Source organism: Pipistrellus kuhlii, unplaced genomic scaffold (assembly GCF_014108245.1).
Source record: "Pipistrellus kuhlii isolate mPipKuh1 unplaced genomic scaffold, mPipKuh1.p scaffold_m20_p_38, whole genome shotgun sequence".
Lineage (NCBI taxonomy): Eukaryota > Metazoa > Chordata > Mammalia > Chiroptera > Vespertilionidae > Pipistrellus > Pipistrellus kuhlii.
In genome coordinates, this window is record NW_023425538.1 from 1,557,747 (window position 1) to 1,583,674 (window position 25,928).

General features: G+C 48.2%; 2 protein-coding genes and 1 non-coding gene across 9 annotated transcripts; 1 reads left to right on the forward strand and 2 right to left on the reverse strand.

Moving 5' to 3' along the window:
- The first annotated feature begins 634 nt into the window (after positions 1 to 634).
- Positions 635 to 25,803, forward strand: COQ8B (coenzyme Q8B). 7 transcript variants are annotated; one of them, XM_045570856.1, is made up of 16 exons: positions 3,226 to 3,339; positions 3,750 to 3,854; positions 3,985 to 4,104; positions 4,242 to 4,308; positions 5,665 to 5,742; positions 10,648 to 10,770; positions 10,911 to 10,996; positions 12,471 to 12,611; positions 12,691 to 12,772; positions 13,593 to 13,686; positions 16,079 to 16,220; positions 16,360 to 16,467; positions 19,314 to 19,379; positions 24,671 to 24,757; positions 25,040 to 25,367; positions 25,508 to 25,803. In XM_045570856.1, exons 2-15 carry the CDS (start codon positions 3,753 to 3,755, stop codon positions 25,340 to 25,342), a joined length of 1,599 nt encoding a protein of 532 aa, XP_045426812.1. In that variant the 5' UTR covers positions 3,226 to 3,339; positions 3,750 to 3,752; the 3' UTR covers positions 25,343 to 25,367; positions 25,508 to 25,803. The 7 variants fall into 7 exon arrangements, with proteins under 7 accessions (XP_036263915.1, XP_045426812.1, XP_036263911.1 ...); XM_036408022.2 differs by lacking the exon at positions 3,226 to 3,339 and adding an exon at positions 635 to 799 and having other exon boundaries at positions 25,040 to 25,803; XM_036408018.2 differs by having other exon boundaries at positions 25,040 to 25,803.
- On the reverse strand, positions 7,470 to 7,598 carry LOC118702464. Its single transcript, XR_004982733.1, has one exon. It is a non-coding gene; the product is annotated as a small nucleolar RNA SNORA33 (small nucleolar RNA).
- On the reverse strand, positions 7,518 to 9,816 carry LOC118702240 (60S ribosomal protein L23a-like). The gene is made up of 2 exons (XM_036407994.2): positions 9,326 to 9,816; positions 7,518 to 7,557 (listed from the first exon to the last, which is right to left on the reverse strand). The coding sequence occupies exons 1-2, from the start codon at positions 9,799 to 9,801 to the stop codon at positions 7,518 to 7,520; spliced, it is 516 nt and encodes a 171-aa protein (XP_036263887.1). The 5' UTR covers positions 9,802 to 9,816.
- Positions 25,804 to 25,928: the final 125 nt, after the last annotated feature.

Below are 25,928 nucleotides of genomic sequence, written 5' to 3' on the forward strand. Positions count from 1 at the left end.
CTTCTGTTCTTTTTTTTAAAAAAATGTATATTTTATTGATTTTTGTACAGAGAGGAAGGGAGAGGGATAGAGAGCCAGAAACACCAATGAGAGAGAATGCACACCCCCCACTGGGGATATGCCCACAACCAAGGTACATGCCCTTGACCGGAATCCAACCCGGGACCCTTAAGTTCGCAGGCCGACACTCTATCCACTGAGCCAAACCAGCTAGGGCCCCTCTGTTCTTTATGGACACTATTTCACTGCATCTCTCTCTCTCACTATCACTGAGCAGGAAGTGCTGACACAGCCCCATTTTACAGATGGGGATCCTGAGGCTCAGAGATCTCCCAGCCTCTAGCCTTTGTTTATATGGCCTGCAGGTGGCCTCAGGCTTGGCACCACCTGCCACACCATGTGAATTAGTTCTTGTCATAGGTACTTGTACATATTTTTACCTGTCACCCAGCTCCTGAGTCAGACCCTGTGTCTGAAGGGGGACGGGATGGTTTGTCTTATTGAGTCACCTGTGGGAGGGGCATTGGGCCCAGGCCCAGGAATCTAAAATGAGTCATCTCTTCACGGACCAATGACAAGTCATAGCAGAGACCCCCTCACACATCATATAGGTTGGGAAAGAAGTCCAGAAAGGGTCAAGGCTCTTCTGAGGTCACATAGCACAGGAACAGAGACAGGGATATCTGATTCCCGACAAAAGGGTTAGACAGGGGCAGAGGTTCTGTGAGGAAGCGTCACGTGCCCTCCCAGCAGTGGAAGAGAGGACCTGGCCAGCTGCTTCCTGACTGTGACAAGAGGGGTGAGTCAGCGCGTTGTGGGGGGAGCAGGCTTTAAGCTGCCTACACACCCCCACCCAAGACACACACACCCAGATGGGATGGCAGCTGGTTTTCTGGAATGCCAAGTCTCCTGACTCAGCACTGGGAATTTTGGCTGAGTGTGTTCTGGGAAATGTCAGGCCCAGGGGAAACGGAGGAGTTTCACTCAGGCCATCCTGCAGGTGGGCAGGGAGCAGAGAGAGCAGGGAATATGAGGGAACAGGGGCCAGAAATGCAAGGAGCTGAGGTGAGGGGTTTATGTATGGGGTGAGAGCTGAAGGAGACAATTGCCAAGTAAAGAAGGGGGCCTGTCTCTCTCCCAATTTTTTGGGGGGGAGGCAACCAAAATTTTTGGCTTCATCTAGGCTTTCGTCCTTCGTTCTAAAGAAAGAAGTGGAAGAATCTGGGTGGATTTAGGTTAAGGGAGGAAATGGGGGGATTTATCAAAGTCTTTATACACTTCTCAAGGAGAGTGGTCACCACCAATGGGGTAAAATAATGAAGACTTGCTGTGGCGCCAGAGGGCTGGCCGGGGTGGGGGTGGGGGATTGGCAGGCAGCTGTAATACTATCAACAATAAGGGGAAAAATTTTTTTAAAGAGAATCTTTTTTAAAAATTTTATTTTATTGACTTTTTAAAAAATATATATTTTTATTTATTTTTTACAGAGAGGGAGAGGGACAGAGAGCTAGAAACATGGATAAGAGAAAATTCGACCGGCTGCCTCCTGCATACCCCCACTGGGGGACGTGCCTGCAACCAAGGTACATGCCCTTAACTGGAATCGAACCTGGGACCTTTCAGTCCACAGACCGACACTCTATTCACTGAGCCAAACCGGTTTTGGCTATTTTATTGACTTTTTATAGAGAGGAAGAGAGAGGGACAGAGAGGTAGAAACATCAATGATAAGAGAGAATCACAGATCAGCTTCTCCCTGCACACCCCCTACTGGGGATATGCCCGCAACCAAGGCACATGCCCCTGACCGGAATCAAACCCGGGACCCTTCAGTCCACAGACCAACGCTTTATCCACTGAGCCAAACCGGTTTGGGCAAGAAATATTTTTTGAAAAGTACTTCCTAGACAACATTTTATGAGCAATGGCTTTAGTAAAAATCCAAGGTAAAATTTGCATAGCACGTAAATGCAAAGGCTGATGGGAAAATGATATTCAAGAGGAAATCCAAGATTAAAGGACAAACTTGAAATTTTCTTCGACTTACCTTTTTTGAAGATTAGACAGCTATATACAGAGTAACATGGAAATTTTTATTCAAACACCAGGGCTTGGCAATGTCATTGAAATAGGATTTGCTTTTACTGAAGATGTGGCGGCAGGAGAGCAGCCAGTATCTCTCTCTCAAAAATTTCTCTCTCTCCCAATTTTTTTTTTGGGAGGCAACCAAAATTTTTGGTGGCCTTGCTTCGGCAGGGCTTGTTTGCTTTGTCCAAAAAAAGAGAAATAAAGGGGTTTTGAGACCTAGTTTAGTGGCGGTGTAAGATTTTCTCCGTATCCAAGGGCACATCCTAAGAAATGAAAGTGTTTCCGTACTTACAAGCAAAGCAAATGCACACCATGAGAAGGAGCGAGGGCTCCTGTGGAGGAGGGGGAAGGGTCCTGCGGAGGGGTCCTGGGGGGGAGGGTAAGGTCAATGCAGAGAAGAGGAGGGCGGGGAAGGGAGGGGAGGGGAGGGGCGGGGAGGGGAGGGGATTCCGGTGTGGGGAAGGGATGGGAGAGCTCTATAATACTTTCAACAATAAACTGTTTCAAAAGAATATTTCCCCCCCTAGCTGGTTTGACTCAGTGAAGAGCATAGGCCTGAGGGTCTGGGAAGCAGATCAATTATTCTCATTGACGTTTCAAGTCTCTCTTCCGCTCTGAAATCAATAGAAATATATTTTATTTCTAAAAAACAGTATTTTCTAGGCAAGATTTTATGGTCAACTTCTAGTAACACCAAAGTAAAATTTGCCGAGAGAGAGAGAGAGAGAGAGAGAGAGAGCGCGCGAGCGCGCGCGCGAGAGAGGAGGCTGTGGGCCAGGATGTGAATGCAGGAAGCAGAGGGTGGAAATGCAAAGTGGATGGGCTTCCCGTACATGGGAAATGTTTGCAGGGAAGACGTGTGTTCAAAGGAGAGCTGTTGAACATGCTGGCGGTAGAAATGAGATTCACAAGATGTCCGTGCAGAGGAGAGGTGTGAAGTTTGTTAGGGAGAGGGAAGTTTGCAAGGAAGCCGGGGTACGGAACAGAAACGTCTGCCGCACACAGGGCACTTTGAGATGGTGGAAGCCAATAAAAGCACGTGCGTGCTCCCGCAAGGCCCAGGTAATCTCCCAACGTTGCCAACGTCCCCGCCCTGGCCTTGGCCCCGCCCCTGCGCACAGCGAGGAGTTCTTGGTGCCAGTCAACAAACTGCTGCTCCACCATTGGTTAACTGGCCGGGAGGGCGGGCGTGTGGAGGCTCCCGGAAGTGCTAGCGGCCCCCTACACATTACTGACCCGGAGCCCCGAGCTGTGGGTGCTTAGCAACAGGGGAGGTGCCCAATAACAACGTGGTGGGTCCTCGGGAGGTGGGGGGGATTGTGGGTGCCTAGCAACAGAGGGGAAGGCGGTGCCTGGCGACGAGGGGGCTCAGAGAAGGGGAGAGGTGGCCCGGAGGATCTGTGGGTGTCTGGCTATGAGAGCGGACCCTAGCAACGGCGGGGAAGTGGGACAGAGAAAGTGAGCTTGGGTAGAAAAGCAGGAACAGCTGTGGGTGCCTAGCAACCGGAGGGAACCAGGAGGGGCCTTTATCAGGGGAGGAAGTCTGCTGGGTGGGAGTCCTAGGGCAGACCCTTGGACTGTGAGGGCTTGGGGTGGGTGGAGTAAAGCCAGAGGTCGGCCCCACAACTCCTGCCCGAATAATTCCTCCTCTTCTCCCCCAGGCGATGTGGCTGGAAGTGGGGGGCCGACTGCGGGGGACCTGTGGACAGCTGGGCCGGACTGTTGGTCTGCCTTATGGGGCCCTGGGGTCTGGGCCCCACTGGTGGGTAAGATACTGGGGAGGGGTCTCTAAGGTAAGAGCCAGAGGGAATCGTCAGTAAGTGAAGGGCTAGGGAGGAATCCAAAGGGCCGGCAGACCCCATGACTTTCACTTACCAATGTCCACATCTCTTGCAGGGGCCACGTAAGGGTTCTGGGGCCCAAAAGCTTCATCAGGGTGGGTCTGGCCGAGGCCTGAGTGAGGAGGACATTTGCAAGGCCCGGAAGGCCCGGCTCAGGAAGACACCTCGGCCCAAGGTATCATTGCCTCCCACCTCCCACCCCATTAAGGCAGCTGGCCTCCGAGCTTGGGGAGTAGTGTGGTGGCAGGTTGTTTGGACTTCCTGGGCACTGTACCCACCTTCCCATCCTCAGACCTTCTCCCCATTTTCCAGCTGAGTGACCGCTCTCGAGAACGCAAGGTGCCTGCCTCCCGCATCAGCCGCTTGGCTAACTTTGGGGGTAGGTGTGACTGTGGGAGATTGTGACTCAGGTCAGAGGAAGCAACATTTACAGAATTAAGTAAGGGAGAGGGTGAATTAGGGAGAGATGAAAAGAGGACGAAAGTAAAGACCTGCAAAACCAAGAGAAATAGAAGGGAAGGGAATATTTATTGAGAACTCGGTGCAAGGCCCCAGGCATGTGATATCTGCACTGAGTTGATGATTGGGTATTTCCATTCTATAGATGAGGACATGGAGGCTAAAAGAGGTGAAGTGACTTGACCTCAGGGGAGCAGCAGAATGGTTCAAACTTCAGGACTCAACCTGCATGAAATAATTACAAAGTATAGAATGGAAAATAGGAGTTCACCTTTATTCTAGTAAAGGAAAATATTTTTTCATGAAACATTGTAAGTATATTGGTACTTACCGGTTATAATGCAATTATCTTCCGGTTCAAGCTTTAAAGACAATTCACAGTATAAAGAGGAAGTTGAGTGCAGTGGTTAGAGCTTTGGCCCTGTGCTGCCACGGGCTTCCAGGGGTGATTCTGCTACATCCTCACTTTGTGACTTTGGATGAGTTACTTAACTTCTCTGAGCCTTTATTTCCTTTTCTGTAAAATGGAAGTTTTGCTACAAAACTTACTACATGAGGGTATGGGGACAAAATGAATTAAAGCATATAACCCATTAGGAATGGTTCCTGGCGTGTAGAATGCTCAGAAAATGCCAGCTTTGGGTATTTGGTTATGGTGATAGTGAAAGAGGCAGAGAGACTCAAGCTATCTTTAGGGACAAGGAGACAAGAGGAAAACAGTTGTCCAGAACATCAAAAGAAGGAACGGAGAGAAAGAGGCCTAGATAGGTAAGTCAAGTGTAGGGGAGGGGGAAGATGAAGAAATAGCTGACATAGGAAAGGTGAACATGAAGAGATTGTGGACAGAGAAACGGGAATCATAGGAAGTCAGAGAGACTTGGGGGACCATTTTGGAGTCTTCTTACCTTTGGCTGTACACGGAAATCATGTGGAATGCTTAATAAAAAGATAAATCCTGAGGCCTCATCTCAGGCCAGTTTAGTCAGAACCTCAGGGGTGGGACCTGGGCATTGTATTTACAAAAGCTCCTTACTCGACTCAAATGTGCAGCGAGGGGTGAAAACTGCTGACACAGGAGACAGACCTATAGAGAGGAACAGAGAGAGCTGGCCTCGCCTTGAAGAGAAACCCAAGCAGAGGGAGTTAAGTGACTGAGCTAAAGACAGAGAGTTGGGTACAAAGAGCTGGGAGACACTGTGTGCTTAGAGAGAGACAGAGGAGAGAGGGTGGGGGATGCCCCGGGCAAGAGGGCATTCAGGCTCTTCTCACTCCTCAGGACTGGCTGTGGGCTTGGGGCTGGGAGCGCTGCAAGAGATGGTCAAGAAGTCCCTGCCAGGAGGATACCTGCAGTCAGGTGAGTTAGCCACACCGCCTGGGGTCGGGCCCTGGCCTGGCTGTGTGACGGGGACAAGAGGCTTCACCTCTCCGAGCCTGTTTCCTCCTGTGGACAGTGGAGGTGATGCTAATATACCCACTTCCCAGGGTCCCTGAAAAGTGCTCAGAACAGGGTGGAGCCACTGTCAGGGTCCTGATGGATTGAAATGGATCATGAGAGAGAAAACATGTAAACCATCCGGAGCTGAGTTCTTCACCCTGAGCAGGAGAAGGCTGAAAATAGGCATGCTCGTGGGAGTCTGTGTCCAACAGAGAGGGGACAAGGTGTGTGAGATCAGCTTCTGTAGGTAGGATTCCCCAACAAGTCGATGGCCAAACAGAAATGGAGTGGATATTCTAGGTTAAAAAGAGACTCGAGATATCTGACAAATGGAATGTGAGGACCATAACTGGGTGTTAGTTGGAAAAAAAAACACAAAACTAAATCATGTGGATATAAAGTACAGCATTGTACAGCATAAATCGTGTGGATATATATCAGTAATATTGTTACAGCCATGTATAATAGGCAGGTACTAGCCTTACGGGGCGATCACTTCATAAGTTATATAAATTTCTAACCACTAAGCTGTGCACCTGAAACTAATATAAGGAATGTCAACTCTAATTGAAAAATTATAAAATTAAAAGGAAAAAAGAACTGTAATTTTGGGGATAATTAGGAAAATCTGAATATGGATTGGATAGTAAATATTAGAGAATTAGTGTTAATTAGTGTTAGTTAGGGGTGACTATGGCGCTGTGATTGTATAGGGGAATTTCCTTATTTTAGCACAGGTTGAGTGCAACTCCATGCAAATGGGTCAGACAAAAAATAATGTGAGTGTTTGGGTACACACGCACAGATAAAGCAGAGGAGGCAGAATATTAAAATGTTTGAATCAGGTGTGCAGGTGTTCATGATGCAACTTTTTTGTCTGTTTGGATTTTTTTTTTTTTTTTAAATAAAAAGTTGGATGTAGGTGAAGGATTAGGCTTTAGGGTAAGGCCAAACAGAGTCTATACCCGGCACTGCCACTTCTGTGCTGTGTGACCCAGGACTGGGCAGTGTACTTCTCTGAATCTCTTGCTTCCTTGCCTTGAAAATTAAGACATTGATAGTTTTTACTTCCTGGGGTGATTGTAGGGATTCTGCCAGAGAATCCAGAGAGACACTTAGAATTCTTCCTGGCACAGAGTGAGCTCTCAATAAAGAGCTCAATAATTTTTTAAAAATATGTTTTTCTTAATTTCAGAGAGAGAAGAAGGAAGAGGGAGGTAGGGATAGAAACAACAATGATGAGCTCGCCAGGACGAGCTCAATAATTTTTTAATAAAATAAATAAAAGTATATTGGCACTTTATTTAATAATAATATAATTTGCATGTAGACTTGCCTACACATCACAAATGTAGGCTTGGTTCATTTTTCACAAGGTGGATACATTTATGCACCCAGATCACAAAACTCTAGAACATGCCCAGCTGGTGTGGCTCAGTTGATTGACTATTTTCCCACATACCAAGAGGTCACTGATTCAATTGCCTGTCAGGGCACATGCTAGGGTTGCAGGCTTGATCCCCAGTAGGGGTTGCACAGGAGGCAGCTGATTAAACAGCATTTCTTTAGCTTTTTGGTCTCAGGACCCCTATGTACGCATAAAATTAAGGAATAGATTTTTTTTTTCTTTTTTTTCTTTTCTTTCTTCTTATAGCCATTTTCAGGGGCCTTAATGACTTAAGTATCTTTAAGGCTCATAACATGGCTTTACTATTGCCAGCTTTCTCTAACTTTCTGCAGAACACATTAAGGTAAGCAGACTTATTGGCTGGCTTAGGAATGGATTTTTAAAAATGTGGTATATCGTGCAAAAACCGGTTTGTCTCAGTGGATAGAGCGTCAGCCTACGGCCTGAAGGGTCCCGGGTTCGATTCCGGTCAAGGGCATGTACATTGGTTGCCGGCACAACCCGGTGGGGGATGTGCAGGAGGGAGCTGGTTGATGTCTCTCTCTCATTGATGTTTCTAGCTCTCTATCTCTCTCCCTTCCTCTCTGTAAAAAATCAATAAAATATATTAAAAAAAATAAAAATAAAAATGTGGTATATCCATATAATGGGATATTATTCAGCCATTAAAAAGGAATGGGATAGCCGAAGCCGGTTTGGCTCAATGGTAGAGCGTCGGTCTGCGGACTGAAGGGTCCCAGGTTCGATTCCGGTCAAGGGCATGTACGTTGGTTGCGGGCACAACCCCGGTAGGGGGTGTGCAAGAGGCAGCTGGTTGATGTTTCTCTCTCATCGACGTTTCTAGCTCTCTATCTCTCTCCCTTCCTCTCTGTAAAAAATCAATAAAATATATTTAAAAAAAAAAAAAAAAAAAAAAAAAAAAAAGGAATGGGATATTATTCAGCTACAGTGTATTCTAAGTGAAAGAAGCCAGGCACAAAAGGCCACTTATTGTATGATTCCATTTATATGAAATGCCCAGAATAGGGAAATCTGTGGAGACAGCAAGTAGATTAGTGGTTTCCAGGATTGGGCATAACTGCTAATGATAGGGAAGGGGTTTCTTTTTCTTTTCTTTTTTTTAAATATATTTTATTGGGAGAGAGATAGAGAGCTAGAAACATCCATGGGAGAGAAACATCGACCAGCTGCCTCTTGCACACCCCGTACTGGGGATGTGCCCGCAACCAAGGTACATGCCCTTGACCGGAATCGAACCTGGGACCTTTCAGTCTGCAGACCGATGCTCTACCACTGAGCCAAACTGGCTTCGGCGGGAAGGGGTTTTTGGGGGATGAAAATGTTCTGGGATTGGTTATAGTGACATCCACAACTTTCAATATTCTATTGAAAAGTCAATATGATCCTATTATAAGCTGTAGAAACATCCGGGACACAAGCACTTATGTGACACAAATTTTTAACACTATTCTCAGTCAGAATGCTACTATAAGTGCTTATTATTGAAAAGACAACTCTCAGGATTCTAAAAGCCATTGACTTGTATACCTTAAATGGGAGAATTATATGGTATGAGAATTATCTCTCAATAAAGCTGTTTAAAAATAGAATGAGGACTGACTTGGAATGGTGAACACACAATACAATATACAGATGATGTATTATAAAATTGTATCCCTGAAACCTATATAATTTTATTAACCAATGTCACCTCAATAAATTCAATAAAAAATAGAATGAGGACCCCAAAAAGTTTGTTTATGTGGGTTATAATTATGGATATTCACTGCATTAGGGATTTTTAAAAAATATGTTTTTATTGATTTGAGAGGAAGAGAGAGGAAGGGGAAGGGAGAGAGAGAAACGTCAATGTGAGAGAAATATCAACATCAATCGGTTGCCTCCCACATGCACCCTACTGGGGACCAAACTCACTACCCAACTGGAAATTAAACCAGTGACCTTTGAGTGCAGGGGACAACGCTCTGCCAACTGAACCACACTGGCTAGGGCTCACTGTATTAGAGATCAAAACTGAGACTTTTTTTTTTTTTACCGTGTAAAATTTTTATATTTAGAATTAGGCAGCTGGACAAAGTTGAGATGATTCCAATTTTGTTGGCAACATCCAAAGCATCATAGTCAGGAGCCAGTCGAACATATGCCTTCTTCTCGCCATCAGGCCTGATCAGGGTGTTGACCTTGGCCACATCAATGTCATAGAGCTTCTTCACAGCCTGTTTGATCTGGTGCTTGTTGGCCTTGACATCCACAATGAACACAAGTGTATTATTGTCTTCTGTCTTCTTCATGGCTGACTCGGTAGTCAGGGGGAACTTGACGATGGCATAGTGGTCAAGCTTGTTTCTCCTGGGTGCGCTCTTCCGAGGATATTTAGGCTGCCTCCGGGGCCTTAGTGTCTTTGGCCATAGGAAGGTGGGTGACATGCGGATCTTCTTTTTTGTGTGGCTGTGGACGCCTTTCAACACTGCTTTCTTTGCCTTCAAAGCCTTTGCTTTGGCTTCGGCTTTGGAAGGGGCAGCAGCTTCCTTCTTCGCTTTCGGCGCCATCTTCGTGAAAAGGCCCAAACTGAGAAATTTTAATACACAAGAACACACATTTTTCAGCCATCAGAGCAGTGGTATCATCATGGGTCATGGAGCTTCTGGAATATTTCACAGAATATTTGTGGGAGAATGAGAGTAAAAAGCGGCAAATAACTTTAATATTATTATGATAGCATTTTTGATCCCACAGATCCTCTGACGGATCTCGAGGATCCTCAGGGGTCCCCTGAAAATACCTTCTCCAGAAGCTCCTCCAATACCCCACCCTGGGCACTTCCCCATCAAGGGTAACCACTGTTTTGGCTACTAACCCCAAACTTACTTCTAGTTTTTTGCTCTTTACACCAATATAATGAGTGTATTCTCATAGGCATCTGGTCCTTTGAATCCATGCATTGTTTGGGAAAGGCATCCATTTTGCTGTGAGTGGATGTAGATTGTTTATTCCTGGTTGTAGTAGTCATTCATTGACTGTTCTACAATTCCTTTGTTCATTGTATTGAGGGTCATTTGGGATGTTTCCAGTTTGGGACTTTTATGAGCTTTGCTGCGATGACACTTTTTGGAATATATGTCAGTGGACACATTGATGCATCTCTCTTCGGCATACGTATGAAAGAACAGCATCCAGTACAGGCATGTGCGTGACTAGAAACTTCCCCACTGTTTTCCTGTGGGCTTGTACCATGGAACTGTCGTCAGTCATCAGCAGTGTTGGCGGTCAGGCTGCTCCACATCATTGCCAACACTTGATGTTTTTTTCATTTTAGCCATATTGGTGGGTGTGTAGTGGTGTCATACTGGTTATTTTTGTGGTTGTAATACTAATAATTATTTTCTCTACCGCAGAGGACAGCTCCCAGCCTGGCTCCAGCCCTTTCTTGTCGGAGGCCAATGCTGAACGGATTGTTCAGACCTTGTGTACAGTTCGGGGGGCCGCCCTCAAGATTGGCCAAATGCTCAGCATCCAGGGTACAGCATGACCCTTGACCCCTGATCTCACTTCTACCCTACCCCCTCACCAACAATCCCGGCCTTCAGGTACTCCCACAGGGGCCCCCTCGCCTCCTCCCTCACTGCTTCCCGTGTTTCTTGTCTCCCTGTCTCCCAAGACAACAGTTTCATCAGCCCCCAGCTTCAGCACATCTTCGAGCGGGTCCGCCAGAGCGCCGACTTCATGCCCCGCTGGCAGATGCTGGTGAGTGCCCAGTGGGAGAAGGCTGACCAGCGAGGTGGGCTCCACCTGCCTGTCTCTCCTGGCTTTACTGCTCTACTCCCTGTCAGACTCTAGGTCTCGGTTTCCCCACCTGTAAAATGGATCACCAGAGCACACTCCTCATAGGATAGTAGTGATGATTAAATAAGGGTGGTGCAGAGCACTTAGTCCAGTCCCTGGCAGGCTCAGTGAGCTGTTTAAGTGGCAGTGAGCACAGTGGTTAGGGGTAAGGCTTCTTGAATTGAAACCCTGGCTCTGCCACTTCCTACCTGTGTGATCTCAGACCTGCGGCCTGACCTCTCTGGGCTTTAGTGTCCTCATCTGTGAAATGGCGATGGTGATCGCCATCCCACGTCATAGTGTTACATAAGTTAGTATACAGAAAGCACTTAGGCTGAAACTGGTTTGGCTTAGTGGATGGAGCATTGGCCTGCGGACTGAAAGGTCCCGAGTTCGATTCTGGTCATGTATCTTGGTTTCGGGCACATCCCCAGTGGGGAGTGTGCAGGAGGCAGCTGATAGATGTTTCAAACTCTCTATCCCTCTCCCTTCCTCTCTGTAAAAAATCATTAAAATATATTTTAAAAAGAAAGAAAGAAAGAAAGCACTTAGAAGGGTTTGCATGAGTGACATGCAAATTTTAGCTGTTATTATTAACTGTTTGTGTTTTTTTTAAATAGAGGAGGGTGTGTCTGTCCACCGGTAGGCATAGCACCTGGCACTAAGTGCCCAAGACAGGAGCTGTTCTTCCAATTACTGTGGAAGGGTGTGGATCCAGAATCCAGCCCCCTGTCTTCTGATCTTTGTTCTGCTCACTCACCATGTGACTCTGGGCGATTATTGCTGTTTTCTGAGCCACTCTGAACAGCACCCAGCCCGCAGGAAGCCCTTACATTTTAATTCTTTATCTATCTCATTAACTTTTTTTTCCCCTCATTTTTTTAAAGAACTTTTTAAAAAATATATATATATTTTATTGATTTTTTACAGAGAGGAAGGGAGAGAGAGAGAGAGCTAGAAATGTCGATGAGAGAGAAATATCGACCAGCTGCCTCTTGCACACCCCCTACCGGGGATGTGCCTGCAACCAACATACATGCCCCTGACCGGAATCGAACCTGGGACCTTTCAGTCTGCAGACCGACGCTCTACTGCTGAGCCAAACCAGTTTCGGCTTTTTTCCTCATTTTTTTATTAAGGTACATATTTCATTAACTTTGAGTTAGTACCAGCTGGGCTGGGCCTTCTTGTCTGCCAGTGCCTAGTTCACCTTGGCTGAGGACTTCTCTCTTAGCCTCAGTTTCCTCATTTGTAAAGTGGGGTAGCAGCCAGGAGCTTAGCCCAGGCCCCAGCATGTGGTAAGAGTTGGAGTTATTAACGTGTAAAGTGCTTGACACGGGGAATGAACTCAGTTGCCTGTAATCATGGTGATGACTGTTACCCCTGCTCTCCCTAGAGGGTTCTCGAAGAGGAGCTCGGAAGGGACTGGCAGTCCAAGTTGGCCTCTTTGGAGGAGGTGCCCTTTGCTGCCGCCTCAATTGGGCAGGTGCACCAGGGAATGCTGAGGGATGGGACAGAGGTGGCCGTGAAGATCCAGGTGAGAGGGGGGATGGACAGGTGGCAGTGGGCACCCTGCTGTCCCAGAAGAATGACTCCCTTCCCCGCTCCCCTCACAGTACCCAGGCGTGGCCCAGAGCATCCAGAGTGATGTCCAGAACCTGCTGGCAGTGCTGAAGATGAGCGTGGCTCTGCCTGAGGGTGAGGTGCCCATGTAGGACTGGTACCCTGAAGAGAGGAAGTGGGGCTGATGGAGGGAGAGCCCAGAGAGTACCAGCTGGGCAGGGTGTGCCTGTGTGTGAGTGTGTGTTTGAGACAGAAAGAAGGGATGCCACGGCAGAGAGAGTGTAGAGTACAAGCGTGTAACAAAAGGAGACTTAGAGATTCTGACAGAGACACTGAGAGTCAGAAGCCCAGACCAAAATCCAGAAACACACACACACAGAAGGTACGCAGAGAGACTGTCAGTCTGAAAAAGAGCCACAGAAGCAGGAAGAGAGTAAGTGGGGCCTCATGTTGTGTTAAAGAGCCTAAAGAAGGAGGATCAGTGTGTGTGTGTGTGTGTGTGTGTGTGTGATAGAGAGAGAAAGAGAGAGAGAGAGAGAGAGAGAGAGAGAGAGAGAGAGAGAGAGAGAGAGAGAGAGGGAGGGAGGGAGGGAGAGAGGGGGGGGAGAGAAAGAGGGGGAGAGGGAGAGAGAGAGGCCGAGGCAGAGTAAGATCCAGAGAGTTCAAAAAAGGTGGAATAGGTGGCATGTGTGACTATGACAAAGATGCCTCAGGACTGGTGTGCATGCCTGTGAAAGAGACCCCAGGAGAGAGACTTCAGAAGAGCCCGCAGTTATATGAGGACTGAGGGGAGGTGTGTGGACAGACCCTGGGGTAAAAGACTTGGAGCAGAAGGCCTGAGGGACAAGTGAGAGACAGGATTGGCAAGAGGAGACATTCATGAGTGGAGCTGAGGGGCTGGGCGGTGGGTGGACAGCCTGTGACCTTCCTTGGCTGACTCAGCTGCGCCCCTCAGGCCTGTTTGCGGAGCAGAGCCTGCAGGCCTTGCAGCGGGAGCTGGCTTGGGAGTGTGACTACCGCCGGGAAGCAGCTTGTGCCCAGAACTTCAGGTGAGCACAAGCCTTCGGGTGGCTGGCAGGCCCCCTCAGGACCTCTTCCTTCCAGCTCCCCTCCTTCCCTCCCTCCCAGGCTGAGTGGAAGTGGAGCCCTGAAACGAAGCTGGCAAACTCTTTCTCTTCATTCGTTTGTTCATCCATTCACCCTTTCACTCATTACTTCACTTATCCGCTGTGTTCTCAGCTTGGGCCTGTTGCTTCCTCTCTCTAAGTATCAGTTTTCTCATCTGTGGAACGGGCTGGGTAACCTCTTCAGTCCTGTGAGGGAGATGATCTTGTCAGTAGATACTTGGTCACACCTGCTGCACTGACAAAGCTACAGCAATCTGACAGTGTCAGGAGCTGGAGAGGACAGGGCTCCATGGCGTTTCTTCTCTGCCAGGGCAGGAGGAGGTTTGAGATAAGCCTTCTGGAGACCAGTTTGGCATCAGGCTGGATATTCACATACATCCCAATAGTTGCCCTCCTGGCTAATTGCTCTAGGGTCACTAATGCCAGTATACACCATCAGACTTTTATAGAAAGCTCAGAGTAGTAATAGCTCCACATTGGAAACAACCCAATCCTTTGAAATTCATCCAGTGGGGTGGATAAATAAATTATGTGATACTCATCAGTGGAATATCATACAGCAGTGAAAACCAATGAATCACAGCTACTGGGAACAGTGTGGTTGTCTCTTAGAAGCGTTGTGATGCAGCAAATACCTTAGTGAGATCCTTCATAAGTTAGCCCATGTGCCACACCAGCACGGCCAAGGGTGAACCTGAGGAGGAGCGGTGAAGAACTGAGGAAAAGACAGACAAGAGAATACAGCTGGGGCTCCGTGGATCTCCCCGTGCCTGGATGAGGACACAAAAGACCCAGCCTTTATTTTATAGTCTAATTAAAACAAGGGTAGATTAACATGTATACACATGTTTTGTTTCGGCAACACTTGCTGCAGCTCCCACAGCCCACTAGCTACGTAGGAAGGAATTAGGGAGGGCTACAGGTCAGGCTTACTTATGCTAGGAGAGCTCTGCCCTCCAGGCTGGCCCTGTCACAGGTCAGCCAAGGCTTGGCCCTAAAGCTGCTGCCTAAAGCCCACACATTTATTGAGCCAAGCTCTATAAATACAAAGTGAGAGAAAAGGCAGTGGAAGGCAGTGGTTAGGGGCACGGGCCTGGAAAGACCCATGTGGGATCCAGCCCCAGGTCAGCCCTTAGGCTGGCGCCCTGACTCTGCACAGTGGCCTTGGGAGAGTATCCTCACAGGAAAATGAAAAGGGAACTGTGCTGATTAAATGCTCAGACTGGGCCAGAGTGCTCCTTGTGGGATCTGGGGAGAGCCCTCTCCCACAGGATTTCTTAGTGCCCTTACAATAAAACCTACATCATTTCCTCTGGCCCCTACTCATCTCCCTGCTCCCCAACTTACTCTACTCCAGCCATCCCACAGGTCCCCAACCAGAGGCCTCACTCATTGACCCTTATCTCATTTATTTATTTATTATGGGTTTTTTTTGTGTTTTTTTTTTTTTTTTATTGACCCTTATCTCAATCTACAGGTCTATTTGTTTGTTCGAGTGTGGTCTCTGGTGTATATCAGGGGCAGGCCTGTAGTTCATCCACTGCTCTGTCCCCAGCATGGCCCAGCACAGGGACAGACACTGAGGACTCTTTCCCTTAATTAACCAGTGTTCCCAGTAATGACTTCAAGGAGTAGCAATGAGTATCACCGTAGAATCAAAGATTTGTATATCAGTAACTCGTTGTTTTTGTTTTTTGTGTGCTATTTAAAAATATATATATTTTATTGATATTCCACAGAGAGGAAGGAAGAGGGATAGAGAGCTAGAAATGTCAATGAGAGAGATACATTGACCAGCTGCCTCCTGCACACCCCCAATGGGGATGTCCCCGCAACCAATGTACATGCCCTTGACTGGAATTGAACAGGGGACCTTTCAGTCCCCAGGTCAACGCTCTATCCACTGAGCCAAACCGGTTTCGGCTTGTGTGCTGTTTTTTTTTGATGAATTAATAAGTTGATGAAAAAAACAATGTTTATGGAGCTTAACACATTAAACTCATCATGAGGCAACTGCATATCACGGAAGTATTGCTGGTAGGGAAGTGGTAACTGGGTCTGTAGCAGCCAGCTTAGGGGCAGGCACAGAGTAGGCCCTACGGAGATGTTTGTTGAATGAATTAATGAATAAAATGTCTGAATGAATGTCAGTCCAGCCAGGTGTTGGCCATCACTCAGGGCACAGAGGCAAGAGGAGAGCAGGAGGGAAGGCGAGACAGATTGTGCATGGAGGACTTCTCAAAGGAGGGGTCCTCGAGCTGGGCCACAGGGGCCTGAAGCCAAGTCCCATACCCACCCCTCCCTTCCACCCCAGGCAGCTGTTGGCAGATGACCCGTTCTTCCAAGTGCCGGCAGTGATTACGGACCTCTGCACTACACGGGTGCTGGGCATGGAGCTGGCTGAAGGGGTCCCCCTGGACCAGTGCCAGAGCCTGAGCCAGGACATCCGAAACCAGGTACATGATCTGGTAGGACAGCAGGGAGGGTGCTGCCACAGGGCAGGGCCTGCAGGGCTGGCCAGACCCATATCCCTCTCCAGGGCTTGACAGGGGCAGCCGACTCTGAGGTGTCTGTTACTCCTTCTCTCCACCCCAGATCTGCTTCCAGCTCCTGAGGCTGTGTCTGCGGGAGCTGTTTGAGTTCCGATTCATGCAAACGGACCCCAACTGGGCCAACTTCCTATATGATGCCTCCAGCCACCAGGTTGGTTTCCTGTGATGTGTGACAGGGTACATTAACTGCTGTGGAAATATTTTCCAATATTTCAGTAGCTTATCACAATAGTAGTTTATTACCCACGTGACAGGCTGGGGCAGTTCTCCAGGTGGTGATTTGGAGACCCAGGTGCCTTCCCTTTGTGATTGTGCCATCCCAGGAAAGGAAAGAGATTGAGAGTATAATCCTCTCCTAACTGCTCTGAGCAAAAGTGACACATCATTCCTTTTACAATTCTGTTGATAGCTGTTCACACAACCTGTCTAGGTGCAAAGGATGCTGGGAAAAACAGTCACTGGCTAGGCAGTGGCTTCCTAAAGGCAATGTGACAATATAAAAGAGGGAACTTACAGAAAGCAGTTAGTCATCTTTACTGCACTTCTCACTCATTTGGAACACACCAAGCATCTGCTGCCTCTTGACAACAATGCCAAGACAATCCTGATCCTCACCTTCTCAGAGTTCCTGGCCCAGTGGCGGGACCTGTCACCAGCGGTGACCTAGAGTACTTAGTACCAGGATGGAGGAACACAGCCAGGGTTGTCAGTGGTGGGGGAGGTACAGCGGGTGGTGGGAAGCCAGGGAAAGTGGCTGATCTGTCCGGGTATGTAGAGTCAAGGAAATATTACCGTGTTTCCCTGAAAATAAGACATTCTCCGAAAATAAGACCTAGCGCATGGAAAGATAAGACATCCCCTGAAAATAAGACCTAGTGCAACTTTGGGAGAAAAAATTAAGACACTGTCTTATTTTCGGGGAAACAGGGTGTTTCTCTCTCTCCCTCTCCCTTCCTCTCTAAATTCAGTAAAAATAATTTTTAAATTATTTTTACTGAATTTAGAGAGGAAGGGAGAGGGAGAGAGAGAGAGAAACATCAATGATGAGAGAGAATCACTGATACGCTGCCTCCTGTATTGAGCCCGCACCCTGGCTGTGTGTGTGCCCTGACTGGGAATCGAACCATGACCTCTTGGTTCATAGGTCAGTGCTCAACCACTGAGCCACACAAGATGGGCAAGGAAGTCTTTTTGAAGAAAGTGTCGTTAAAGAAACCAGAAAGATGAGAAGAGGACGGTCATCTAAAGGGCAAGGAAAAGCATTCCTAGCAGAGCACAGTGTGTCCAAAGGCCTGGGATGAGAGGTTGGATGGAAAGGCTCTCAGCATGCGTGATTGCCAAGTGGCTTTCCAATGTGGTCGGTCCCCATTTGTCCCAAGAGCGATCTTTCTCAAACACGAATCTGGCCACACTGTCCCTTCCAGGGTCCCCCAGTGCCCTCAGGATTAAGTCTAGGTCCTTTGCCAAATGCAAAGTGGCCCCCTTGAGTCTCCAGCTTCAGTCCTTTGCCACTGCCTTACCCCCAAGTACACTCTGCACCCCTCCTAGGCTGGTACCTCAAGGAGGGGTTTTCTGACCTGGTAGGTAATACATGTCCTGCATCCTGATGTCAATTTATTGGGTTTCAACTACATTTTTTGGGTTTGTTTTAAAGACATAGAATAGAAAATATCACTGTGTCACACATGGGAGGGAGCTATATTTTAGGACCCTTTTGTTTGTGTTTATATTTATTTGGCATTGGCACTGGTACCCAGTATATTCTGCATTTCTTACTATGGGTTGTAATCAATAATCCCAACTCTACTGCCTAGATAAACTCCTACACATGTGTTCATCGAGCACTGTTTTTAATAGCAAAATTCAAACACCCACATTGTCCATCAACCAGATAAATGCTCTGATAAATCCACACAATGAAGTCCTTTCACAGCAGTGAGAAATGAATGAATGAGTTAGAGCTGCACATAGCAGTAGGGATAAATAAAAAAATCATGTTGGGCACAAGAAACAAGTTACAGGATCACTATCATAAATACTACTTATGTGAACTTTAAATACACAAAACATGACTATCGTTTATGGGGGAGGAGAAAATGTAGAAATACACACATGGTAATTTCAGGAAATACCTGAAAGATAAGACATCCCCTGAAAGATGTGGTGACCCTAGAAAAGAAGGTGGGGATGTGGGTCTGGTAGGACAGTCTAGGTTAGATGGGAGACCCCACCTGGATTGATACTATTTAAAATATATTTTAATATATTTTATTGATTTTTTTACAGAGAGGGAGAGGGATAGATAGTTAAAAACATCGATGAAAGAGAAACATCGATAAGCTGCCTCCTGTACACCTCCTACTGGGGATGTGCCTGCAGCCAAGGTGAATGCCATTGACCGAAATCGAACCTGGGACCCTTTGGTCTGCAAGCCGACACTCTATCCACTGAGCCAAACCGATCACAGCTATTTTATATTATATTTTAAGCATGGTGAGACTTGTGTTCACTCTTCCATATATTTTATTCCCTGTATTTTCTTTCTGTGCTAAAAACATGTTATTATTAAAATCATTAGGGCACTAACTGGTTTGGCTCAATGGATAGAGCATTGGCCTGTGGACTGAAGGTCCCGGGTTCAATTCCGGTCAAGGGCACATGCACAGGTTGCGAGCTGTGCAGGAGGCAGCCAATCAATGATTTTCTTTCATCATTGATGTTTCAATCTCTCTCTCTCCCTTCCTCTCTATGAAATCAATAAAAATATATTTTAAAAAGAAACCCATTAGGAGAAAAAAAAAAAGCCGAGTGCCTTCAGCTTTGTGTGGGGGTGGATTGGAATTGTGGAGACAGGAGATTAGGAGCCTGGGGACACAGTGGGTGGGGACTCTGGCAGGAGGAGACCCCAGAGTAGGAAGGATGACCCTGGCCACCCCAAATAGACAATAGGGAGCATTGCTGGACTCCCAGCCTCCTTTTCACCATCCCTGTTCTCAGGTGACCCTGCTGGACTTTGGTGCAAGCCGGGAATTTGGGACTGAATTCACAGACAATTACATTGAGGTGAGTGCCCCCAACCTTGGGATCTGAAGGGCCATTTACTGAGGCAAGGGTGAGAAGGAAAAATATAGTATCTTGAATTAAGAAATAAAAAATAGCTTGGCTGGTGTGGTTCAGTGGTTGAGTGTTGACCCATGAACATGGAGGGCACATACCCAGGATACAGGCTCAATCCCCAGTAGGGGGCATGCAGGAGGGAGCCAATCGATTCTCATCATTGATAATTCTATCTCCCTCTCTCTCTCTGAAACTATAAATAAATTAAAAATAATATTAAGTCAGGTGTGATTTTAAGTGTTATACATTTGGTAATTGATTTAAATCATACAGCAACTGCATGGGGTAAGGACATTCTTAGCTTTGTTTTATTGATGAAGTAACTGGGACTCAGAGAGATTAAGTCACTTGCCCAAGGTCACAGCAGTCCTGGGATTCAAACTCAGGATGACTGGGTCCACAGCTTATGCTCTCCACACTGATTAGCCTTCTCTTAACAGTGGTCGTCAAACTCATTGGTCAACAGAGCCAAATATCAACAGTACAATGATTAAAATGTCTTTTTAAAAATATGTATTTTATTGATTTTTTACAGAGAGGAAGGGAGAGGGATAGAGAGTTAGAGACATCAATGAGAGAGAAACATTGATCAGCCACCTCCTGCACATCCCCTACTGGGGATGTGCCCGCAACCAAGGTACATACCCCTGACCAGAATCGAACCCAGGACCCTTAAGTCCACAGGCCGACACTCTATTCACTGAGCCAAACCGGTTTCTGCTGAAATTTCTTTTGAGAGCCAAATTTTTAAAACTTTTTCTAACTTCTTCAAATGACTCTCTCAGGCTGTGGTATTTTGTGGAAGAGCCACATTCAAGGGGCCAAAGAACCCCATGTGGCTCAAGAGCCACAGTTTGCCAACCATGGTCTTAGGAGAAAGGCCCATGTCACTGTCCCACACCCCACACTGTCCAGGATCTTGGTGTCCGGCCTTGCCCTCACATAACTTCCTGGCGGCTGCTCCCTGGGGAGCTGTTCTGTCCTCACCTGTTGCCTGTCCCTACCACCAACTGGGGTTAACCCTTTGTATACCATAAGCGTCTATAGATGCAATTAAATTCAAAATACCGTGGCATGTGGGGATTGTTTCCATTTTGGACCCACGTCAGTTAACTGGGTAATTTGTCTTAGAGGCCATAGAGAACACTATCTCATTCATTGATTGGTGAGATTAGACAGTCAACCTGGGTTTTCTAATCATTTAGTCATGGATTTAAACATTCTTTGATAACATATCTGTGCCCAACCCTATGCTGGGTAATATTGGGGACAATAGTGACCAATCCAGGACCCCACTTTCAAGGAGTTTACAGTCCAGTGGGAGGACAGATAGTGAGGACCCAGAGTGGTCGCGGTTGGGAAGGGGAAGCACAGGGCATTGTGGGAGCTCAGAGGAGCCTGGCTCAGAGGAGGCCTCTGGAATCAGGGAAGGCTTCCTAAAGGAGACATCAGAGTTGAGACCTGAGAGATGAGGAGACCAATCAGGAAGAGGCTAGGAGGGTATTCCAGATGGACATGTACAAAGGCTAAGAGGCGAGAAGAGATATTCCCATTAAAGCAGCGCTTCTCAGACTTTAGAGTGTGTGTGAACCCCCTACCCCATGACCTTGTGAAAATGCAGATTCTGGCCTGGAGTTAGACATAAGATGCTGCATTTCTAACACGCTGCTTGGTGATGCCAAAGCTTCTCGCACAGGAGCCACACTTTGAGAAGTAAGGCCTAGGGACCAAGAGGAAGTTCATGTTCTACCTGGGTGGGAAGGTAAGGGGCAGAACAGGAGCCAGGGATGAGATTGGAGCCAAATCATTCTGGGTCTCAGAAGCCATGATTTGTAGTTTGTACTTTATTTATTTATTTAATATATTTTATGATTTCAGAGAGGTAGGGAGAGGGAGAGAGAGAAATATCAATGATGAGAGAGAATCGTTGATTGGCTGCCTCCTCCAAGTCCCACACTGGGGATTGAGCCCACAACCTGGGCATGTGCCCTGATTGGGACTCGAACCATGATCTCCTGGTTCATAGGTTGATGTTCAACTATTGAGCCATGCTAACTGGGCTATAGCTTTTACTGTATATGGGTACCCTGGGGAGCTGTGGGAAGGACTTGAGCAGGAGAGGGGTGCAGCCACAATTAGGAAACTCCCTCTGAATAATGAGTGGTCTTTATTTTTCTTACCTGACTTTAGAGAAAGTAAGAGTGTGTGAGAGAGAGAAACATTGATCAGTTACCTCCTATATATGCACGGACACAGATGGAACCTGTAACCTGAGTATGTGTCCTGACCAGGAATGGAACCTGCCACCTTTTGGTATAGGAGACAATGCTCCAACCAATTGAGGGGTCAGGTCACGAGGGTTCTTTAAGACTAGAGACTGGGAGCCCAAGGAGTCTGTGGGGAAGGGAAGAATAGTGTCTGGGACAAGGCCCAGAGCTCTGGCTTGGGTACTGGCATAGAAGGGCCACTCTTGAGATGGAACAGGAAGGAGCAGCTGGTAACCCACCCCTGGCTACCACACATATAGGCCCTTTGGGCTGGGCCCTCTCTGCAGGCCACTTGAGGCACCACAGGGCGGCCTCTCTGGGACATCTCATTACCCCGCCCCCAGACTTTTTAGTATGGCCTTCTTGCCACCACCCCAGCCTTTTCCAGTTTTAAAAAACGCTGTCACACCGGCCCCCAAGGACCATAGGTCTGACAGATGGCTAGACAGGCATGGGCAAGGAAGCCAAGACAGAATGGAACTGCCAGATTTAGCCCTGTATTCCCCTTCCCAAGAAACTCACTGGTTAAAGGAATGCCCAGGTTCCATTCCTCACCTTCCTACTGCCCACTGTGAGCCTGTTTTCTCTTTTATGAAGTTGGGATCCTCATGGCCATCTCTTAGTAGTAATAATAGTTTATAGTATTTACTAGTGGCCCAGTGCACAAAATTCGTGCACATTAAAAGGGAATTACTAAAACAAAACAAAACAAAACAAAAAAAACAAAAAAGGGGCAAAATAAAAGGGAATTACTTAGAGGAAATATTTTAATATTGCTATTTGCCTTTTATAATAGAAGTATCAGAGATAAAAGAAAATTAGTAAAATGTATATGAAAATCTCCCTCCTGTCAGAGTCTGGAATGCACCAAAGGACCTAGAGTCAAGTCCCTGCCCATCACCCTCACTCAATTCGAAAATGAGACCCAGACCTAGCCCGCCCCACCCTCATCAAGCCACTCCTGGCAGGGGGCGGCCTGCCTCAGGTCTCCCAGCCCAGCACCAGGCATGGGGGTGAGGCCTGAGGTCCCCTGTCAAGCCCCACCAGGCGGGGGGCATGGCCTGAGGTTCCCCTCCCCACACTAGGGTGAGGAGGGTATGGCCTGAGGTCCCCCATCAAGCCCTGCGGGGTGACGGTGTGGCCTGAGGTCCCTGTCAAGCCCCATGGGCTGAGGCGTGTGACCTGAGGTCTTCAGGCCCAGTGCCAGGGTGGGGGCACGGCCTGAGGTCCTTGCCACAGCCAGGTGCCATGCAGCCTCGAGTCCCTGCTTTTCAGTTGTGATGCTACAGCATCCAGGCTAATTTGCATATTCCTCTATTGTTACAGACTAGGCACCTGTTGCAGGAATATTCCTGCAAGACTTCTGGCGGGCTCCCCTCCACCTCCCCCACCTCTCCTATCCCCCCACCTTTCCCACCGCAGCAGGCAGGGCGGGGCGGGCAGGGAGGGCGGGCCACCGCTGCCACCACTGCTGCGCACCTCGCCCCGCACGTGCTGCCAGTGTTTTCCCTTCAGCAGCTGCAGCCGCTTTGCTTTCTACTTTCCCTCCCTCTTCCTTCTATGCTGGCTTCAGTCCTCACTCCTTCCTTCCTCCCTCCACATATGCAAATTGTTGACATCTTTGTTGTGCTGATTTGCATACTCGCTCTGATTGGATGGTGGGCATGGCTTGTGTAGCGGAGTGATGTTAATTTGGTTAATTTGCATATTACTCTATTATTATATTAGATGGTGCTTCCTACATGTTGTTGTAGTGCTCAGCACTGCACAGCTGTTGGCTTCTCTATCCTCACAACTTCATATGGAAGCTATTTTCATCATCCCCACTTCACAGATAAGAAAGTAGAGGCTTTGCCAAAACCGGTTTGGCTCAGTGGATAGAGCGTCGGCCTGCAGACTGAAAGGTTTTGGGTTCGATTCCAGTCAAGGGCATGTACATTGGTTGTGGGCACACCCCAGGTGGGGGGTGTGCAGGAGGCAGCTGATCGATGTTTCTCTCTCATTGATGTTTCTAGCTCTCTATCCCTCTTCCTTCCTCTCTGTGAAAAATCAATAAAATATATTTTAAAAAAAAAGAAGAAAAAAGAAAGAAAGTAGAGGCCTGAGGCAAAGCAACTTGCCCAGAGTCAGCCAGCAAGTGGCAGAGCTGGGACTGAGCCCAGGCAGGCTGGCTTTCGCCTCTGTCTGCCCACATGCCTCAAGTCCCACTGCCACGTGCACTCCTGGCTGGAGGGGTGCTTAGCTCCACACACTAATGTGCCAAACAAAGGTTCACAAAGGCCTCTTGGGAGCCGGAGCTCGCACTCCATGAGACTGAACGCATCTGGGATCCCTGCTCGCTCTCTTAGGGCTCCATTCCGGTGCAGGACACAGACATCAGTCAGGTGGCCAGAGATGGCCCAGTGGCAACCTCCAGTGCCATTTTAAAAAATATATATTTTATTGATTTTTTTACAGAGAGGAAGGGAGAGGGAGAAGAATAGAGAGTTAGAAACATAGATGAGAGAGAAACTTCGATTCAGCTGCCTCCTGCACACCCCACTGGGGATGTATCCGCAACCAAGGCACATGCCCTTGACCGTAATCGAACCTGGAACCTTTCAGTCCGCAGGTCAACACTCTATCCACTGAGCCAAACAGGTTAGGGCTCCAGTGCTGTTTTGGGTCTCGGTCACATCGTTGGCCACATGAATGTTTGGACCCAGGAGCAGCACTTGACATTTATCCTCCTCTGGCTGTTACACTGTTCAGTTTCCAGCAGCCTGTGTTTTCCCAGCCAGGTGGGCAGAACCCCTGGCCATCCTGACCCCCCAGGCTCTGGAACAGTTTGAGACACATCTGGGCAAGGTGAGGCGGAAGAAGCCTAGGCAGATGAGAAGGGAACTGCCTGCCACCTCCTGTCTCTAGTCTGCCAGCCCCCTCCTTGAACCCTGCTTGGCCTTGACCCTGTGTTCCACACCTGTCTCCTAGGTAGTGATGGCTGCAGCCAATGGAGACAGAGACCGGGTCCTACAGAAATCGCAGGACCTCAAGCTCCTCACAGGCTTTGAAACCAAGGTTGGGAGACACTAGAGGAGTAGGGGCTGGTGTCTATTGGGGGCCTGGGGGCAGCTTAACTCTCTGGGGGTCAGGGAACTGCTGGTCTACACTGGGGGACTTTGGGGAGGACTAGGGGAGAATGGGGACTACTTGGCCTGGGGAAATGGGCACCACATACCTATTATAGAGGGAGGGAGCGGGGGAATGGAGGCTGCTCCTCTGTACTATAGAGTGACGTCTGCTTGTTGGTTCTTGGTTAAGAGAAGGGCTGTGCCTTTGTTCTCTCCCCCCCCCCCCCAGGCATTCTCTGATGCCCACGTGGAGGCTGTGATGATCCTTGGAGAGCCCTTTGCCACCCAGGGTCCATATGACTTTGGGGCAGGGGACACTGCCCGCCGAGTGCAGGGCCTCATGCCAGTGCTGCTGCAGCACCGGCTTCGCCCACCGCCTGAGGAGACCTATTCCCTGCACCGTAAGCTGGCAGGAGCTTTCCTGGCCTGTGCCCGCCTCGGAGCCTGCATCAAATGCCAGGACCTCTTCCAGGACACCTATCACCGCTACTGGGCCAGTCGCCAGTCTCAGCCACTGCCTGAAGCCTCCTGACCAGAGCGGAGGTCTGGTCAGACCATTCAGACAGCTTCCTTTTGGGGAATTCAGCCAGTAGAGGGCCATCCTCCCCCAATGCATCCTTCCCACTCTGCTCTAGCCTGGGGAACCCTGCGGCTAGGTAACTCCCCATTTCACACTCCCAGATCCTGCTCTTCCCACCCCGCAGTGGGCATCCGGGAACTCTACTCCAGGGATTTATTTATTTCTGATAACATCTGAGAGAGCGTCAGGTTCTCTGCATGCCACAGTGGAGATGCAGACTCCTTTAGAGGGGAGCCCGTCGTCTATGCTTCAGGTCTCCCCCAGATCAGGCCAATGAGAGGGTAGGGGTGATGGTTGGTGGAGGCAGCCTTTCTCACCCCTTCACCAGCTGCTTTCTCCCTGTCCATCCTTTCTGTTTTAGGGAGGGGTTGGGGGTGTTTGAACCTTCAGTCTGAATAAAAGCAACCCCCCCCCCCCCCAATCTTCCCCAGCTCTTTTCTCTGTCCTGGGGCGGAGGGGAAGGAGTCTAGGACGAGAACGGCCTCCAGGTACAGATGGCCAGCCCCCTCCCACCCTCTTGTCTGAAAGCCCCAGTTCT